Source organism: Cololabis saira, chromosome 19 (genome assembly GCF_033807715.1).
Source record: "Cololabis saira isolate AMF1-May2022 chromosome 19, fColSai1.1, whole genome shotgun sequence".
NCBI lineage: Eukaryota > Metazoa > Chordata > Actinopteri > Beloniformes > Belonidae > Cololabis > Cololabis saira.
Genome location: NC_084605.1, coordinates 31881649 through 31903168, shown reverse-complemented (window position 1 = coordinate 31903168; position 21520 = coordinate 31881649). Strand labels below are relative to the sequence as shown.

At 43.2% G+C, this 21520-nt stretch overlaps 1 protein-coding gene across 11 annotated transcripts in view; it reads right to left on the bottom strand.

The window, feature by feature from the left end:
• LOC133418761 (zinc finger MIZ domain-containing protein 1-like) overlaps positions 1-21520 on the bottom strand; it is a 165337-nt gene that overhangs the window by 22871 nt on the left and 120946 nt on the right. For 10 of the 11 annotated variants that reach the window (XM_061707577.1, XM_061707576.1, XM_061707581.1 and 7 more), the window contains one exon: positions 18086-18191. In XM_061707577.1, coding sequence (XP_061563561.1) covers positions 18086-18191 — 106 coding nt within the window. Of the gene's footprint in view, positions 1-11397; positions 11729-18085; positions 18192-21520 lie in introns of those variants that run through there. The other variant, XM_061707586.1, reaches the window with a different exon arrangement.

Here is a 21520-nt window from a genome sequence, read left to right as displayed (position 1 = left end):
GTATTTTTATTGGGGGGGACAATTCATGTTTTTCAGAAATTGGGGGAAGTACAATACTTCGTTACCTTACTTAAGTAGAAATTTTGGTTATCTATACTTCACTGGAGTAATTATTTTTCAGACGACTTTTTACTTTTACTCCTTGCATTTTCACGCAATTATCTGTACTTTTTACTCCTTACATTTTAAAAACAGCCTTGTTACTCTATTTCATTTCGGCCTTTAAAAAAAAAAAACTATCCAGTTAAATTGCTCCATCCGGATAGAGTGAATTTGGTTGTGGTTGTTTCAGATGTTCTTGTCCAGTTTTGTTCTTACATCCGTTCCCTCAGATTCCTGCAACTAAACTTGGATGTACATTCCAATAAAGGTTAGGATAAATGATAACATGCCTCTGAAGTTTGACTTTTTGCACCATTACAATACTTATAGGCAACTAGTCATCATATCTCCTGCTCTCTGAAACACATGTTAATGCTCAATAGTACACATATATGGTTCTTTAATATATTTGCATTATACTAAGATGCATTCATTTTCAATGGCTTTTGTCCTTAATGGCTTTTTTCCCCCTTACATTACTTTTACTTTTATAACCAGTACTTTTATACTTTTACTTGAGTAAAAAACTTGAGTTTTTTACTCCCAGGATCTGCACCCCTGCCCACCCCCCACAAATTGCTTGCCTTTTTGGGTTTGATCAAATTTTAGGATGTCAGGAGGTGCAGCTCAAAATTAATTTCACATTAATCAAATAATCTCAAGGATATGTCATCCTCCTCGATGAAAGTTTGTTTTCCTCAGCTTTGAGCACCTTTATTGAATAAGGCGTGAGTCAACAGGGCAGTGAGGACATCACTGCAGCCAGACATGCAGAGCAGCTCTGCTGGAGTCGATCTGGCTGCAGGACCGTTCCTCCCGGGTGCCGGCCGGCAATTCTAGACTTCTGTTGCATCACGATGACGAAAATGTAAGCCAACATTTTTCCACTTCTCTGCAGTGGTAATAGTTCAATATCAAATAACTTTTTATCATTACCTAATAAAAAAAAAAAGAAAGACAGTCGATGGCTGATTTCATTTCAGCCTAGGGCTGGGCGATATGGACCAAAAATCATATCTCGATATTTTCTAGCTAAATGGCGATACTCGATATATATCGATATTTTTTCTGTGACATAATTGGGGTTTCCCCCAAAGCATTATAGCATAGCATCTCTGTTAGCTTCATTTTTTTCTGAGGCAAACCCTTAAAAAAAAGTCAGTTTTAATACAAAGCCTCGTGCCAAATGTCACACAGGTTCCTTTATTAACAGAGGTCTGCACAATATCAAAATGTATAAAACAAATGAAATAAAAATAAACTGCCTGCATATATAGAATAAAAAAAGCTTCTTGAATAAAATAAAACAAATATCCCTTTCCTGCATAACAATTAAATTAAAATACACTGTGCAATTAATACAATGTAGACAGTAACAGGCAGACTTTTCCACTGAGCTTGACAGTTGTGCAAATAACAAAACATTTGTGCAAATCTCAAATAAAACATTCAAGTCAATTTGTCACAAAATAAGCTATATCAAAATCATAAAAAAAAAAAAATATATATATTTTTTGAATAATCGATATAAACGATATTGTCTCGTACCATATCGCGTTTGAAAATATATCGATATATATTAAAATCTCGATATATCGCCCAGCCCTACTCCACGTGACAGCGTACTTGACAAGTAACTACTCATCCGGCTGATTTTGTTGGTGTTTCGTGTGCACCTCCTTAAAGATGCCAGGGATTAGGAGCCAAACTGGCACAGGTACGTGTTGAACTCGGTCCAAGTCTAATGAAATCACTTACAAGAGACAAACACAGAGAAGACACTCCGCTCAGACACTGAAGCCGAAAAAACAGACGGAGAAACTTTCCTCTGCAAACTTTCTTCCCACCACGAAGCAGCGCTGCCACCTCACCCACCATCACTCAAAGTGATCTAAAGAACATTTACAGACTCCCGGTGATGGATACGGGTGTTAATAATACATCTGTGGGCTATTAGCTGCAGATTTCCAACGGAGGACTTTCCCCTGCAGAAACTATTGTACAATAAACCAAAGAAAGAAACATTTTCTATGCTTGGAGCACGGCAAGACGGCATGAATCAAATAAAACCCACCCGGCCCAACCAGGATGAATAAAGACTTCTGCAGGAAGTGAAAGGGGGGACCCCCTCAAACGCTGACATGAAAGGCCTGGCCTGGACACACTGCATCCTCCGACGGCGTTGCCTGCTTTATTCTTCCCTTTTCTACGTCCCCTTCTACTCTCCGTTTACTGGCAGGGTGCTACAGGGGAGGCAGCAGGTAAGGCAGACGCCAAGAGCTCTTATGATGCCCCCCCCCCCCGGCCCCCCAAACCCCTCGGTGCTGCTCTGTAGCTGACAGGCACCTGCTCCCCCTGGCATTGTCCCACATGGCTCGGTCATTCACGTCAACAATACAGCACACACACACTCACTCACATCCCGGATGGTGCTTCCTCGCTTAACCCCGTTACTAACTGTAACGACAAAGTTCAGTTTCTGCTCCGTTCCTTCAGAACAGCTTGTTTGAAGACATTTTTATCCCAACGGTTTGAGAACAAAGAGCATGAGAAAACCAACAAGAACAGCTCGAGTGAGCTGCACTCTTCAGTTTGTGAGGCCGTTCTATTCACGTTGGGCTCCTCCCTCACCCGCCTGCCCTCCCTCTTCTCCGTCTCTGCCCAGAAAAAGGCCTGAATGGACACAAGCCTCCTGCAGGCCAAAGTCAATTAAATCAAGAGACAGTCTTGGGAGTCCCAAAAATCCCTGGTTACCAAAAGCACCAAAAAAAAAAGAGGGCGAGCAAAAAAAACAGCCTTGTATTGTTTTCGTTAAAGAAAATTCCTCACCCGTGCACCTCGATTTCCTAGAACTTTAAAAATATGTGACCTCCCTCGTAATATACGGCAAACTTACACAAATAAGTACTTGCGATCCTGCGCAGACTGCCGCCCTGATCGTAAATCTTTTGTCACCGCAGCAGCGGTGGAGGCCTGCCCGGCAGCCATCAAGCGTTTCGTTTGTCTTCGCATGGACGCCGGGAATTATTCCCTGATTTGAGTTTGATCCTGAAATGAAGCAACGTGTCCATCACAGAGCAGGGAACGGGGTTACAGTTCGGTAGATCCATGACAGGTCGGGATTGTGCTACTTGTTCATCCACATCAGGATAATTGGGAGGAAATTCACAGGTGCATTTCCTCAACAGCATGTTTAACCCACCCAACTGTTGAAGAGGAAGCCGGCCCGTAATGGATGCTGTAAGCAGGCGCTAATTGTTTTTGAGTATTTTAAAAAGGTCCGCCACTCATCTCATTTTAATACATATTGCAAAGCAAGTGGGAGCAGGGGACTGTTATGGCAAAATAGTCTCAATCAAAGTTTAGCAGCGCAGCAGCAGCAGCAGCTCCACTGGGGATTGAAAGCATTATTGCACACGGTTATAAAACAGCTTGTCTGTCGAGGCCAGACTACTGCCTCCTGTCTGCACCTCATCTCTGTCTGCCGCTTTCTCTCTTGCATTATTTCCTCCGCCGCTCTCTCTCCGGGAAGTCGGTGATACTGGAGTCTTGTCAATGAGTGCTTAGGCCCATTGCCTCACGGGGAGCCAGACTTGCTGGCGAGGTTTTATGGCCCATTTCAGAGCTGCCCCGGCTTAAATACAGCCTCCTGCGGGCCACATGGCCACAATGTCGTGCCATGTCCATCCGGTGGACGAGGGGGGGGGGCGGCTGGATTCGATCCAAAAGGTTTTAGTGAGGCCACAAGCATATGTGGCCATGTGGAAGCGAGAAGCACAAGCAGAAAAAAAAGAAAACACTGCAGAGTTTATGTTTCGGAGCTGGTTCTGACATCCTGCGTTCTCTAACTTCCCACCCATGCCGCTGCGTTAACGTTCACTTTATAATCCAAACATCCTGCTAAGCCTGTTGTGATGCAAATTCATATCTGTGCATGGAACAAAAAAAAAGCAGGAATTCTAAATAAAAACCTGCAATGTCAAAAAAAGACATTCAACTTCAAACAGAATTCGTATTGCCAGAGTTCAGATCAGGATTATTACAGTAAGTCTTTAAAGAAATCCATTTAGAGTCAGCTGAGTGCCAGCTGGAACTCAATGCAATACTTGCCACAATCTCAAGCTGATTTATGCAGATCTCATCGCTGTGACTGTCATTTCTCGGTCATGGTTACACAGGAACCAACCTTCCCCAAAGAAAGCCAATGTTTTAAAACATAATCTCTCCTGGCACATGCAACAAATCTCTTTGTTAAAAACAGGCCACCCCATTTAGTCGCAGAGGCAAAAGGGTGGAAATCTATAGCATTTCTCGCTCCCTGCTGAGAATGAATTCCTCGTGCATTAAAGCCAAACCGACCAACATTCAATCCTCAGCCTGTTACTGTACGTCCGTTCCTGCTCCTTTAAGCCGATTGGGAAGAAAAACTGCCCCCAAACTGACACACTTGTGTCTTTATTTAGGGGTAAAATGTGTCAACGGCCTGAGAAAAGTCAAGTTTCAGATCTTTACTGAAGTTTATTAAGTGGTTTTCTATCTTTAACAGTCTTATTTCTATTATGTGATGTATACTAAACCATTTGACAGTTAAGTTGATAAATTGATGTACAATTAAATAACACCGAGCACTATTTTACCTCAATCTATGTACAAAATAGGTAACTTACAGTCACACTATCCATTCTTGGATTGTATGTTATTCTAAAACACATCACTAGATATAAGACTAAACAACATCTGTTACAAATGTTTCTTTTACAGGACTGTCTCAGAAAATTTTAATATTGCGATAAAGTTCTTTATTTTCTGTAATGCAATTAAAAAAACTAAAATGTCATACATTCTGGATTCATTACAAATCAACTGAAATATTGCAAGCCTTTTATTATTTTAATATTGCTGATCATGGTTTACAGTTTAAGATTAAGATTCCCAGAATATTCAAATTTTTTGAGATAGGATATTTGAGTTTTCTTAAACTGTAAGCCATGATCAGCAATATTAAAATAATAAAAGGCTTGCAATATTTCAGTTGATTTGTAATGAATCCAGAATGTATGACATTTTTGCATTACAGAAAATAAAGGACTTTATCACAATATTCTAATTTTCTGAGACAGTCCTGTAGGCCTATATGTAGTCTGGAGAAAATGAGCCTACAGGTAATCAAGACACAGATCACCTCAATAACTTTCCTAAGATTAAATAGATCAATATATCCATCATAACAGTGCAACAGCAGTTCATTTTTCCTGATGATATTCCCCAAGAAAAGCATGTACAGGACCAACAGAACTGGTCCCAGTCCAGAACCCTGTGGAACACCACAATCAGCCTGTTATATGGGAGACATTATTTGCGTGTACAAAATTGTTTCTGTTATATAAATATGACCTAAATTAATCCTCTGCATAATATATGGTCCTGGTGTTCAAGTTTTTGTAATAAAATGTTCTATGTGGTGTCAAATGAAGCACAGAGGCAATCAGATCTATTGATTACCTCTGAATCCACTATTCATGCAAACGGTTCTTCTGCAGATGAGCAATCAGGTAATTTAAGGCAACATTTTCAAGGACTATGTATATACAAGTATAGTTACCTATAACAGTTTAATTACTAATGTAAAATCCTTAAAGGTGAGACAAAGTATTTGAGACCAATGTCAGCCTAAAAGAAGTAGATGAAAGCAAATGTTTCAACATAGTCTGGACAAATTCACCTTTTGATTTGCTATTAAGAAGCTTAATCCTCCAGCAGACGAGGATGAACCTTCAAATAAGGGGCAATTTACTTTATTTATTAAAACATAAAGCACTATATTGACTAAATAAACGGCTACCAAAACGGTGAATCAGCAGACTGGTGACGCTGTCACCTGTCCAAGCAACTGCAGATTATCGGAGGAGCAACGCTGCAGCTTTCAGCAGACAGACTGTTTCCCCAAAGCAACAGGCTGTCATTAACAAAGGCCCGGCCTTAAGCTCCTGTCTTCCATGATACTAATTAGGCGGAGAGCAGATGTGCCCGGAGTAGTGCCCACCTCAGGGTGCTTGGGCAGGGCCAGCAGAGTCACGACTGCGTACGCTGATCGCTGATTCACCTGTGACCTTTTCACAGTGGGACCGGGGTCAAAGCTTCTCTAGAAACAGAGCGGAAACAGATAGCGGAGGAACCGGGGTCTGGTATTGGCACCCTTCTAGGCTCATTAGAGACATCCATATGTGCAACAGCTCAGGATCTGAATGGAAAGCTCCCCTCTTTCCTAAACACGTGTGCCAAATGGGAATAATGAAACTCAAACTTGATCCAGGATGAGATTATTTTGATACACAATGTGTACTGAATGGCCTTTTTTTTGGCGTGACGCTTCCAAAAATGTACACTTACACTTTATGTGTAACTAAAGCTGTTGGTTGTCTTTGTTAGTTAATATTAAATAAGGTTTACGCCATTTTCCCACACCTTTTTTCATCACATTAAGCCTGAATTATGGTTCTGCGTCAACCCAACGCAGAGCACACGCCGTCACCGTGACGCCGTCGTGAACCCTTCGGACTTGGTTTATCCAACTTTTTCAGGTCACAGTGAATCAAAGAGATAAGGACAACTATTGTGCAAAAAAAAACAAAACAAAAAAAATCACACATACACGAAGAAAAGAGCGCTGAAAGTTCACGACTGCTTCAAACCGGAAACTGGAAATGCGTTGCTTCCAAGTGAACCTGAAAAGTGAAATTTTCGGGAGGTGACGTCAGTGACGGCGTCAGTGACGGCGTCAGTGACGGCGTGTGGTCTGCGTCGACGCGTACCACACGCCGTAGGCACGGCATCGTTTTGACGCAGAACCATAACTCAAGCTTTAGTCAGATATGCACAGCTCTATAGCAGTTGACGTATGAATACCAGAAGAATATCAACTGATGATGGTAGAAGAGGCGAGGACACAAACTACAGTCATGCAGCTTTTCTTTTTCTTTTCTTTTTCTGCTCAGCGCGGCTGGGCTCGGGACGACTCGTACCGCCTCTACCCGCTTATGTCCCCGTTTGTTTTTCCACAGCCAGATGAGAAGTGGGCAGGTTGGGGTGAAGCTGCTGTGACGTACTCGATTGCGCAACCACTTTGTTCATGTCGGCGCTGATGAGAAATCAGCTGGAGCCGCGAGCGGCTGAGAGTAAAACAGCCCGTCTACATCCCTTTTTAATTCTCTCCTCAGCCACCAGGTTTATGAACATCTGCACCTCAGAGTTGGATCACTAAACAGACGTTTGCGCTTTATAATAAAATCGCCGCGAGCCGCTCTCGCGCTGACTCCCGCTTCCTGATTCAAACGTCTGACGGCCCCGCCCCCCGACCAATCAGTGGTCTGTAATGTGATGACGTCAGATATAGTGCCGGCTCAGCTCGGTTAGAACCTCGGCAGAAAAGATACAGAAAAAGTATCTGCTTGGCACGGCTCCACCCGCCTCAGCCCCGAGTGGAAAAGCGCAAGACGGGGCCGTGGTGGGTAGAAGCGAGCTGAGCAGGTACTAGTGGAAAACGGCCATTGGTAGCAACGCATTTCCGGTTTCCGGTTTGAAGCAGTCGTGAACTTTCAGCGCTCTTTTCTTCGTGTATGTGTGATTTTTTTTGTTTTGTTTTTTTGCACAATAGTTGTCCTTATATCTTTGATTCACTGTGAACGGAAAAAGTCGGATAAACCATTCAGGAAAAGATCGCGAATTAGCGGTCACGGGGGGTACTGCACCGCGGAGAAATGGAGTGACGGAGAAGTCCGAAGGGTTCACGACGGCGTCACGGTGACGGCGTGTGCTCTGCGTTGGTTTGACGCAGAACCTTAATTCAGGCTTAAGTGACCAACTAAAAAGCATGTCTGATGTGACATCAGGAGTTTGACGGGAGTCCAGTGCGAGATGTCAGGTGTGATGTCAGACGGGGGGGCGGCTCCTGCGCAGCTATACAATAAAGACGGACCACTTGAGTCAGACTGACAGCAGAAGCCTGAAGTCAGGTCGAGGTTTGTCCTGTTCATGCACATTACAAGCATTTCCTAGAAAAATGTAGTTAATATGGATTTGCTCCGCTGTGATTTTCCCCCGATTTATAGCCTGATATCTGGTGAGAAAAGTTTACCGAGGTTAATTTATTTTCTGTAGTTGCAACTCTGACAAGCAGGACATGCTTTGCGCTAATAGTCATTCTTTAACTGAATCCATAAATCATGACACCTCATTAAAAAACTTAAATTATTAGTGTGCTTTCCCCCCCAAACCGAAAGATCTCTCGTTGTATTTAGCCACAGCTAAATATTTGGTCTTTCGAGGATTGAGACCATTAGTGGGATCGATATCTCGTTTCGGCTTTGACTGAGTGATCGCAATGTGAGAGCTGCAAACAAATTGTGCACAGTGATTGCTTACACGTCATGTTCTTTTATTTAAATGGCACGACAAAAGCCTCTGGACAAGTATGCAAATGGTTCAGCAGTCAGCGGGTTCCTGCTTGTGTTGGGACTTTATTGCAAAACGTCAAAGAGCAGGTTGATTTTTCAACTCAGTGGTAGAAAAACAAAACAAAACATGTCCAACGGAGGGAACAAGAGATTCACTGAGGCTGACAAAACCAAAGTAATGAACAGTTGGAAGTGTGTGAGGGGGGGTGCACAGATATTAAGATGAATCCCCACCGACACCGCCTGTTGCAAAACCTCCTCTGTCTTAGCATGTCAGGAATCGTCCCACAGACATATTCAAGGGTTAAGAAAAAGGGGGATTTAAATAATTGCACAAGCCAGGACTTTAGTTTGCAGCTAAACAAAACACTCCCTTGTGAATAAGAGCAAACAACTCCACATCTGAGATTGTAAATGCTTCAGAGATAATAACGCCAGCTGGCTCCTCCTGGTCACAGAAACTTAACTTTGTGAGGTTTGAAAACACGTGGTTAGGGAAGAGAGGCCAGTCTGCCGTGTCGCCCGACACATAAATCCAGGGAGGGAAAAAAGGGGAAGTTTTCAAAAGCTCTGTTAACACAGAACGACCTATAAACATTTCAAAAGCTTCAAATGAAAACATGCTGCTACTGTTTAGAAACTTGTGCCACGAGGAACGCCGCAGAATTCCTGGGTAGTGGGGAGGCGTGTCGTGTGAGCGTGTCCCCGCGTCTCGGGCTTGGCTGCTTGTGCTGTGTCGTACGGACGGGATTGGGGTGTGATAAACTGCTGCGGAGTAGGGCTGTTCGATTAATCGATTTTAAATCGTAATCGCGATTATGTAATTAGAACGATGTTAAAACGTGAAAATCGTAAAATCGATTTTTCACGTTTTTTTTTTTTTTTTTTTTTACCTTGTCTGCACACATATTAATGATTGATGGAAATACCTCTCAATACCTGCGACAAGTGCCCCATCGGAGAGGCTCTTTAGTGTAGGAGGGGGCGTTGTAACATGCCACCGGGCATCCCTCAAGCCAGATGCGGTAGACCGGCTCGTGTTCCTTGCAAAAAACTTGCAAATGTGAATAGCAAATGTAATGACTGACGTTACACACCTCTACCTCCTTCATGGGTTGATTATTATTTAGCATGCAAAGACCCAGTTTAGTTTAATTAGAAAATGTCTTGTTTTATTTAATTGGAAATATAACTTACTGCATGTTTGCAAGTGCTGATTTGCTGATTTTTTTTTTCCAGAGATAAAACTTTATATTTTATTATATTTTTTAAAACTTTTTTTCAACTTATTTTACAGAGTTTTGCACTTTATTCATTCATTTTTGGTTTAATAAGAGCAAAGTTTGCACTTAAAGCCCAATGGGGAAAATGTTCAATAAAAAAACAGCATATTTGAAATCATTTCTTTGCCTTTTGTCAATTCACAAAATAATCGTAATCGTAATCGAAAATCGGATTTTGAAAGAAAAAAATCGAGATTTTATTTTTGGGCAAAATCGAACAGCACTACTGCGGAGAAAACGCCGCCTCAAGTAGGTCAGAGCAAACTCGGAGAGATAATCAAGGCCACTTTGACCCCTTCTGTGTGAGCCGTAAGTGGGTCAAACGCAGCAGTCAGCTGTTGCACCTCGGCCAGGGAGGGCGCTGCGTGGCGTCATACCGTCACGCTCCGCTTCTGCTGGTTCAGGAAGTGGTAGCCCGCCCACCCGGAGCCCACCAATGCAGGAAGTAACCCCCCCCAACCCCATCTAGCTCCTCCAGGGGTTCAAATCATGTGAAGTTCCTCAGCAGCAGCAGCAGCAGATCCACCTTCCCTCTTGTCGCTGAACATCCCCCCCTTTCAAACCCTCTTTATCTGTTGTCCCCTCCTCCTGACAGCTCGCAGCTTTGCAGCTTTGTCCTAGTCACAGTGGCAGAAAAGGCTCCTCCTCAGCCCTCCCTGCACGTCTAAAAAAAAAAAATGCCACCCGCATTTCAGCCCCACTGACTCCAGCAACGTCCCTGCTTATTTATCACTCTTCACTAAGCAGAACAAAGGGGAGCTCGTGTCTCCAGAAACACTTCGGAGCACAGATCTGCGAGAGCAGAACAAAGGCGATACGTCGCAGCCTTAATCTCTGCACTACTGAAGCCAGCAGCTATTTTAAAGCTTTTTCCCTGTCTCTCCAACCCCTCCCACCTTTCTCCCTTCGTTATAGCATTCTTCCTCAACCCCCCTCCTCCTCCTCCTCCTCCTTGCACCTTCCTCCTCTTTTTCCCTGGGTGTCTCAGGGCAGCAGCTCCTCTCCGTCTCCCTCTCCTCTCCTCTCCTCTCCCTCTCCTCTCCTCTCCTCTCCTCTCCTCTCCTCCCTGCATGTCCAGTGACTGACTGCACAATACGCATCAATTATTCATGGCTGCTCTCTGCGTTTCGCAGGCAAAAACCAATCACAGATGGAGTCACCGCTAATGGGCTCCTGCTGTACTTGCCACCGGCTTCTTTGCACTCAAGCAACAAATACCCCGGAGACGACGAGAGAGAGAGAGGGGGGGGAGAAAAACAGGGATAAGCTGTTAACAAAAAAAAGAAAAAAAAGAAAGAAACTTCACACAGCAACTAACAGCCAAAGAGGAGGGGGAAAGGACAAGCACACGTCTGTGGTCGGAGAAGGGCGGCAGGTAACGTTGTAAATGCCGGGGTCTTGCTGCAGGAGAGGGTTAAAGATACAGAGAGGGGGTGGCTGGGAGAGGGAGAGAGGGAGAGATGGAGGGGGGGTGGGTGAGGGGGGGAAGGGGGGGTGAGGTGGGGTGGGGGGGGGCTAGAAAGTGAGAGAGGGAGAGAACCAAATACTTATCTCCTCACCTCGGATGTATGCAGCTGTTATTGATGTATCTTCTTTTTCTGTCTAGTGATCCATTGCTTGCTCTCCCAATACACACATCACACAGAAGCAGCCACAGCCACTTCGCCAGAAGGGAGAGCGAGAGGGGAGGGGATGGGAGGGGAGGGGAGGGGAGGGGGAGGGCATGGGGAGGGGAGGGAAAATGCAGGCAGCTCACATTTCAAACTTGCAAAAGGGGGGTGGTGCCTAATGTGCTAGACAGCCTGTGTCTTGGCCCGGGTCCAGCGCAACGAGTAAAAAAGAAGCCTCAATCAATTCATTCAAAGCAGCCGCCGTTGCGAGGGGAGACCAAAAAAAAAAAAAAAGGTGGCCACAGAAACGGTTCAGGTGAAGCGGTGAAATTCAGCCCCACCAAGAGCACCGGCTTTGCCTTGCAGTCAACTTAATCCATCAAACAAGTCTTTGTAATTAAGGAGCAATGGAAGAAGAGTAGGAGGAGGGGGGAGGAGGAGGAGGAGGAGGCTGCATGTTGTGGCTTTCTGATACACAAAGGTTTGGTATCAGAGGAGGAGGAGCCAATTAGACCACATTTGTCTTCCAGCACACACGATCCCTGGCCGGCTCTCTGGATAAATAATTGCACAAGCATAAAACATGTAGAGTGCGTGCAGACATGCCACCTGAGGCACGCTTTCAACCTCCAGCGTCACACGCGCAAATAATACTCGCACTCACGACAGCAGTAATCGATTCAGGTGTCAAGTTAGTGCAACTGTGACCGTAATACAAAAATAAGTTCAGTTAGAGGAAAAAAAAAAGGGGGGCCACGTAAATCAATTCTAGTATGCAAACAGCAGGTATTGTTATGCAGAGCCATATGGAGTAGTTAAAGGTGGCAGAGTGTACACCGGGCATTAAAACACGCTCCTGCATGTCATGTCTCCATTAATTGTCTCTGATCAAACATCAGTTATCCGCTCTACATGCAAATGAACAACAAAGCCTCCATCACACAGCGAGCAAAGAGCCAAAAAATGCCAAAGTTGTATTTAATGAGGCAACACTGGCAAAGCTGAGCTTTTAAACCTTTAAGTTCCAGATACGCGCGTACCTCGAATTAATCTTATAGCCTTTTTTTCTCCGATGCAAAGACTAAAGTTTCCGCAGTTTGTCAGCAGTTTTGATCAGCGGTGTAGAACAGGCTTGTCAGCAATTAGGGACATTATATTTAATAAAATAATGGAGTTGCAACACGTCGCCTGCGGTTGGTTTTTACTGTAGCTGCAAAAAGTGGCAAAACATGAAACTCAACAAGTATCTAATGCTCTTCATCATCATTTCTAGACTTTAAAACCTCGTCAGGGTCACAGGGGATATCTGCATCAGCGGGTTTGTTAATTACAAGAGGAAAACAATCAGTTTAAGGATGGTTATGCCTCTCAGAAGTGTGTTCAACTTGGCTCTAAACATTTGGGATGAAGCCTCTTAAAAGATGATTCTCAGATCTTTGCTGCTTTGCTCACCATTTTTTCATTTCCATTTTCATTCATTTCATTTTCATTTTTTTCATTTAATTATTTATTCAAACAGGTTAAAACAAAAACAAAAAAATTATCAGAATACCTAAAATGTATATACCGAAAAAACAAAAAAAAAACATAAGCAAAACAAAGCAAATTAAAGAGACAAATCTATATGTAGATAAATATTTCCTGTTTGAAAGGGTGTAGGATGAAGTTTCAAAAAACTTTTCTAGTCCTACCCCTTCTAATGTTCTGTTTTTACCATTTCTTCATTTCACAGAACTTCTAAAAGAAAAGCATAAAAGAAAAAAGTGGTTCAGCTGAGCAAGGCACTTTGGTCACTGGCTGTCAGTTCATGTGTCCATTTCCGTTTTGTATCCATAAAGAGTATTGATTTTAAAGATTTGTTTAAACTTACTTAGTGATTTGCATGATTTAATTTCATCTTTACAGTTGTTCCACAAATTAACTCCCTTCACTGATACACAATGGGTTTTGATGTTTGTTCGTACATGCTGTTTTTTAAAATTGCATATTCCCCTGAGATTGTGTTTATTTTCTTTTATTTGAAACAACTTCTGGATGTCTTCTGGCAACTGATGATGATTTGCTTTGTGCATGATTTGTAAAGTTTTGAGGTCGTACCATCTTAGCAAAAACTAACATAAACAATGAGCAGGAGGTTTTCTATGAACGGTGCATCCCAGAGAAAGACATCATCCATTCATTCATTCATTCATTCATCCCAGACCACCTCTGAATGTCGTCCTAATCCGAGGGGAGTGCGTTCACACCTGCATGTGGCGCCGATCACTCAGGCTGCATGTTAATACCGGGCCTGGACGGGAACACGAGCGTAATAACCGCTGAAGAGGGGAAGGACGGAGCAGCTCAACGGCTCTGATCTCGGGTTTCTCCTGTTTGGAAAAGGCTCTCCGGGTATTTACTGTCAGCTAAGTGTGCGGTGAGTGACTTGCAGCCCTGGACCCCGGCTGCAAGTTAACACATCAATCATGGCTGGCTGGAAGACTTCGCTGAGAGAGTTAGGTGAACAAACCTCCAAGCTCCAAGTCTTTAACCTCGTAAACCCGGACAAACACAGTGGACTGAAGAGAAACCAAACGTTGCAACTTTCTTCAGATCCATCCAACTTCATTTTAAAAACTGCAAACTCTCAATTTTTGCCATTTTCTACGCAGGACCAACAACAGCAATAGGAAATAGCAATCTTTTAGGCCTCGGTGTGTGTCTCAGACTTCTTTTACATTGTGTGCAGAGAACGTGGAGGGGCTCAGAGGCAACATGTCTGACCTCTGGCTCTGAAGCGCCGCATCGCCAGAAGGCATGGAGCTCGGTGCTGTTTGATCATCACTGGAAGCAACGGCGCAGAAAGAAATCTGTGCCGCATTTGCACTCAAACGTAAAAGGAATTCACCAAACACTGAAACATGGTCACCTCAACCGTCTCATTTAAACCCTGAAAATGGAAATCTCTGGACGCAAGTAACATTTTTAGCATCAAAATAATCCTTTTATTTTGCATTTAGCTTAAGAAAGCCATGCAAATATTCCATTTCATTTGATGCACACTTCAGTTTCTTCACATTTATTACACACTTTTGTACATTGAGTTATATAAAGCACTTTTCTGCATGTTTTCATTCTGCTTCTCTCCATCATCCTCTTGTAAGCACCTGTTTCACTGCTGCATGGCAAGAGGGGTTCAAGAGGAGTTTTTTTTGTTTTGAAATAAAGGCTTTAAAGTCCTTGGACAAACCTCATCTTGGAATATTTCGAGATAAAACCAAGTGTTAATAAATACAGTGTTGAACAGGTGGCTGAACTGCCTGTTACATGTCAAGAGCAGCAAGCAAACGCACCATCTCCTCCCACTATGGCTCCTGCTTCTTTTCACTCCAGAAGGTTAGAAAAAACTAAGAAACCTTGTTTTCTAATTTAGAAAAAACACCCACACCCATGCCGGCAAAACAGCATGAAAGAAAAGCCGAGAGGCAGAGGCCGGTAACGTCTACAGTGTCGGCCGACCGGACCTGACTACAGCCCTGCATGTGTAAAACAAGTGTAGCGACAACCCAGCCTGACAAGAGCGAGAACTAATTATCTGCTGAATGGCTGGTTTACCAGGCGTTTGTTGCATGTGAGAATGAATGGCTGGAGGAGCTGAGAAACTCCAGACGCTCCTCCCTCTTAGAAAGAGCCGCGTCCTTTCACTCTGCTGGAGCTGAGGAATTCCTCGAGCTCACTGAGGCCCGAGTGATCGGGAATGCACCGCCCTGACCCTCGTGCAGGAGGAATTGTGATTGGGCGATTTGTTGACTCTTTCCAAGCCGGGTGAAATGACGGTGGCGGTGCAAGGGGGGGGGATGAAATGGGTCCGGCCGGGCTCGTAAACGGGGAGGCCCCGATGAGTTTATCCACACACAGAGGTGTCTTCAGTATTCACATTCATTACTCAGGTAGAAGTATAGATACTAGAGTTTAAAAATACTCCTGTAGAAGTTGAAGTATCAACTCAAGTTTTTTACTCAAGTAAAAGTATAAAAGTACTGGTTTCAAAACTACTTAAAGTATAAAAGTAAAAGTAATGTAAGGGGGAAAAAAGCCATTAAGAACAAAAGCCATTGAAAATGAATTAATCTTAGTATAATGCAAATATATTAAAGAAGCATATATGTGTACTATTGAGCATTAACATGTGTTTCAGAGAGCAGCAGATATGATGACTAGTTGCCTATAAGTATTGTAATGGTGCAAAAAGTCAAACTTCAGAGGCATGTTATCATTTATCCTAACCTTTATTGGAATGTACATCCAAGTTTAGTTGCAGGAATCTGAGGGAACGGATGTAAGAACAAAACTGGACAAGAACATCTGAAACAACCACAACCAAATTCACTCTATCCGGATGGAGCAATTTAACTGGATAGTTTTTATTAAAGACCGAAATGAAATAGAGTAACAAGGCTGTTTTTAAAATGTAAGGAGTAAAAAGTACAGATAATTGCGTGAAAATGTAAGGAATAAAAGTAAAAAGTCGTCTGAAAAATAATTACTCCAGTGAAGTATAGATAACCAAAATTTCTACTTAAATAAGGTAACGAAGTATTTGTACTTCGTTACTTGACACCTCTGTCCACACAGGAGCCGCTGATGTTTCAGGTCGCAGCGGCTCCACGTGCATCGCTCGTCCCTGCGGTGGGACGGTCTAAATAATCACAGATTAATAGAGCAGGCTAATCCTATTCACAAAGACGCCCCTCCCCCAGCTCGGCCCCGGCATTGTCGGCCACTCGCACAAAAGTGCCCCGTCCCAAATGTCCATTAAAGAGATCAGCAGAACATTGATTTCACTAAATAAATCACTGTGTGTTTTGATTTCAAACTTCTTGAGGAGGGTCCTTATTCAAAACTAACATCTTGACGTTTTGAACTGTGATAAATAGAAAGAATTTAAATAATAATAGAATAAATAAATCAATAGGTAGACATAATGAAGCTTTGATTATAGCCGTTTTCTTTTGGGTCTCCCATCACAGCCAGGAAGAAAAAAAAACTCATTCCTTCATTTGTTGGAGGCATTTCATGATCAATTTGTTAAAGCTACAAGCTATTTCAGCTGTAAACTGAGTGTGAACATCGATTTCCTACTCTGTCCTTCCCTCAGCTCCAATTTTCTAGCATGTTCGGGAGGAGGAGGCCTTTAGTCGACAAACCAGAAATGTAACAGCTCAACCACGCAGTGTGTCAGAGCCAAGGCACGCCGGGCCCGGTTACAACGGGATGCCAAATCTGATTTACTTAATGGTCCTCATCCACAGACCTGATGTTTTCTGTGCACACAGCCCAGAATGTTTACTCCACTTTTCAAGCATTTGGCATCATCTACTTTAAACTCTCATCTATCAAAAAAAAAAAAGAAGAAAAGAAAAGGAAAAACAAAGTAACCAAAAGGGCTTTCTCCACACACACTGACTCATCTGTCTGGTGCTGGATGGCTGACCTGACGCCGCCATGCAGGCTCCGTCATGTGACTCATCCCCTTCCTCCGTCGCCCGGCAACGGCCCTGCTGGATGTCGGGGGAGCAAGGTCGGTCCCCTGGGGCCCCGTGGGAGTGGCTGCCGGAGAGAGGGCTTTTCTCTGGGGTTTAACAACCTCCTCCACGGGGGCCTCCTCTCTTCTTCTGGGAGCTCTCGCCGGGAAAATACCTCGACCGCAGTGTCCGTTGACTTTCCTCTCTGCGCAAGAGCGTCCTCGCGAAAATATTCATATATTTATGGGTACATAATTGTCCATGAAATGTATTTTGGGATGCCGCCGAGACTAAAGCACTTCCAGTTTTTCCAAATGACTACTGTTGCGGGAAATTATTCAGACAGAGAATCAATTGGCAATCTTATCTAAGCCCATAAAGTAGGCCACGAGATTTGATTTAGCATTAAGCAAAGTACAAACATATGCCAGTGTTAGTTGATTGCAGACTGAATGATTCTCCACCCCACAGGTGACATAACAGGGACATGATTTGGAGCTTGATATAAAGCCATTAATAAAAAAAGACAGAAGCAAGTGAAAATTTAAACAATATGTGGCTCTGATTCATGGCCTGAGAAGGCTCGGCACACAGCAGAACCCCGGCTTTCCTCACAACCCGAGACAGGTGGAAACCACAAATCACAAACTGTAAAAAGCATAAAATATTTCTGTTATCTGCTGAGCCGCTGACAGCCTATACATCTTCATCCTCGCCTGGCTTCAGCTTGCTTTTCCCCTCAGCTTGAAAACAACATTTAACAATCTGCATCTGTCCAAGTGATCCATCACCGCAGCCGGATGATGGAAGCGCATGAAAACGGGAAGTCACCACCAATGATGGCAGGTTTTTTCTCCCACACGACCATGCTTTATGTAAAGAAAAACAGAAGAGGGAACAAACTGAGCTGCAGATGCTAAAAAAAAAAAAAAAAAAAAAAAAAGTGAGAAAGGTGAATTAAAAATGTCCGGGGCGTATAAAAAGTTTACCGCACCTTTCTCAAGAGCGTCTGGCAGCGCTGAGCGCGGACGGAGGAGGAAAAGCTGCCAGGAATGCAGATATAAACTTTGAGCCCGGGCAGGCCAGCATGGCCAGATGGCCTGGGGCGGCGGTTGAGAAAACTGCGGTCTTACCTGCTGATTTTGGAGTGAACTTGTCCCTGTTGGCAGCGCACACGGCCAGGAGCCGGTAGCCGAGGTCCAAGTCGAAGCCCTGTTGTGCTGCTACACGGCTGACCACCTGAACACAACAGCAGGCAACCCGGAGTCAGGACAATGTCAGACACACCACTATATCACACAGTTCCTTTTGCATTTACAACCTGAACTTGTATGCAAAAAAAAAAAAAAAAAAAAGAGAAGTGGGGGGAGTCAATAATTAATTAAAAAACTGACTAAATTTCTTGATCACTTTATAAAATGTCTTTTTTTTTTAACCAAAGTGCAACTAAGTCCTTTCATCTCTGTTCATAGGAGCTGGTTTGAGTGGGCGGAGTCAGTGGGATGTGGCCTTTTTAAAATGACACCTTTGGAAGTATAACAGCTGCAGCAACATGTGGGTTAGGTAAAGTTAAAGATGCGGATGATGGATAAATCTACGTTGATGTGGGTCTGTGATGTCACAGAAACCTGCAAATCTGAACCTCTTACTGCTTCTGGGTTTATCTGGCCCCAAATAAAGTGATGAGGTTGTGTTTGCTGGAAGTTTTTAAGGCTGTTGTGACTTCAAAACACCTACGCATATACTTTCTGGCATTTAAAAAAAGAAAAAAAAGCCTCCTTTTCATCACATGAAATTCAATTAACAGGTAAGAGAACTACAGGACTGTCTCAGAAAATTAGAATATTGTGATAAAGTTCTTTATTTTCTGTAATGCAATTAAAAAAAACAAAAATGTCATACATTCTGGATTCATTACAAATCAACTGAAATATTGCAAGCCTTTTATTATTTTAATATTGCTGATCATGGTTTACAGTTTAAGATTAAGATTCCCAGAATATTCTAATTTTTTGAGATAGGATATCTGAGTTTTCTTAAACTGTAAGCCATGATCAGCAATATTAAAATAATAAAATGCTTGCAATATTTCAGTCGATTTTTAATGAATCCAGAATGTATGACATTTTTGCATTACAGAAAATAAAGGACTTTATCACAATATTCTAATTTTCTGAGTCAGTCCTGTATATCATTTCCATCAATGTTAATTTTCTTTAATTTTTCTTTTATTTAAGAGACAAAAGTGTTTCAAAGGACGTTTAAAAAAAAAATGCAACTACAAAACTCTCGTTCACCAACAAGATTTTAAAATAAACCTTCAAGACAAAAGTGACAGTTGAGTTGATTTTTTTTCCTGGTTGAACACGTTTCCAGATTTCCAGAAGAGTGACCTTTGACAGCGTCAGAGATGCAGTTGGGCTTAAATGATGGACTTTATCAGTTCCATGTGAGCCGGCTGACAGCCAGATAAGGAGAATATGTGGTCGCCGGAGCAGAGATGACCCACTGAGAGGAAAGCATTAAGAGAAACATCAACATGCCACAGGAGGCGATGTAAATCACAATTATGTCCCACACACTGCTTTGATTTACCTTGCCATTATCGGCTCAAAGAGAGCCGCTTAAATCATGTAAAGCTTTGGGACATATCCTGGCCTACGCGGCCCAGAGCGCCCCGCCAGACGTGAACTTTTCGCCCTTTCTGCTTTTTCAAAGCCGCGATCCTGCTGTCACACTTCAAGACGAGTCCTGAGGTAGTGCAGCCGAACGCTGCAGCCTGCACCGTATCATTATCCGTAAATATAGTCTCGACGTGACACCGACACACTGCGTGGATATCTGGGCTTTTTTTATTTATAGGAATCCCCCATTAAAAAAAGAAGAAATATGAGTATAGACTGCCTAATTAGAATCTAAACTAGCGAGGGGACGTTTTAGAAAACGGTAATTTTACTGAAAGACGTTGCAAAAAAAGTCGTTCTAATTTCAGGACTTTAATTGCACACAGTCGGCGGAGCTGCGGCCGGTTTGTGCAACATACGGGAAACACGTGCTTTACAGCACATGCATTAGACCGGTCCAAGGCTCCGAGAGCGCTTCCAACAGCTCTACAAGAACAGCAGTGAATCCTGATGAAACAGCGTTTGTTTCCATCCCCTTCAGGTGCTTGCACCAATCTCACCTGTCATTAGTACCGTACACACCGGACAGGCTGTCAGGCCATAAATACAGATGTTCCAGTACTGATAACAGTATCTACATCAATGCACCATCCCATCCCATGTCATTTTTACAAACACTATTCCAATGGCTCTTTGCTGCTCCTTAAAGCCAGGAAGTTACTCAGTCCTGCCTTGGACATCTCCAGGTGGAAAAGCAGCAGGACATGAGTTGTTGAGATGGCTATGCAGCATTAACATTGTGCCGGTAATATCGTGTTATTATAGGCTGGAAAAAATCCCTCCAGGAAAAACTGCAACATTATACAAGGCTGCAGGCTGCGCACTAAATCAAGTTCAATGACGGACGAACTCATTGTCCTCCGTGATCAGCCCTTGAGAGTCGTTGAAAATGGTTGGATTTCACCAGGTGGCTGCACATCCGAAGCCGTGGGACTGTTTCCCAGGCCGAGACGGCGGCTCTGAAACTGCTCTTTTTTTAGTTAGATGTTCTTTATCTGATGTTAATTCGAAAAATAAAAACTGAAAATATCACACTGGTATAAGAACAATTCTCTGTATCGGCCGATATCGATTTTTTTTGTGCGTTTTTTTTTTGCACCTGAAAGCCAACCGCGATGGTCGATCGTGACGGCAACAGTTGGACCAAGTGTGTGCGGTTCACGCTTGGTCCTGCGGTACGGTGGCCGAGACCCGCCATTGCTGAAAAATAAAGAAACTGCAAATAAAAAGAAACGCCGCTGCAAATAAAATAAACGCTTTGCAAATAAAATAAACGCTGCAAATAAAAAAAATGACGCAAATAAAAAAGCCACAACGGAAGTGAATTACCGGGGACTATTTTTGCTGATGCACCGGTGTTTTTCACGTGAGAGGAGAAGAAGAAGATGAAGAGGACGTAAGTGAAAAGGAAGAAATAAGAAGAGCGAGGAATAAGAAGAACAACGAACGAGAAAATAAGTGAAAAGGTTAGTGTTCAACGTCGCTACGTGTAATTTTTAATGTGTAACACCGGTGCATCGGCAAAAATAGTCCCCGGTAATTCACTTCCGTTGTGGCTTTTTTATTTGCGTCATTTTTTTATTTTATTTGCAGCGGGGTTTATTTATATTTGCAGCGCCGTTCGTTTCTGTTTGCAGCATTACTTTTATTTTCAGCAATGGCGGGTCTCGGCCACCGTACTGCGGGGCCCATCGACTAAAAAAGAAGCAGTGGAGGAGAATATCACGGCGGGAACTAATTGAACCGGCCTGAACTTGAAGAAAAAGTTCCTGCCGCTGCAGACGGAGCCGGTGACGGCAGCAGTGTTTAGAGGGATGCATCACCCTGGCTTCAACGTGGCAGCTGAGCACAAATCTCTCGAGGTTCCTCAACTGCTGCGGGGAA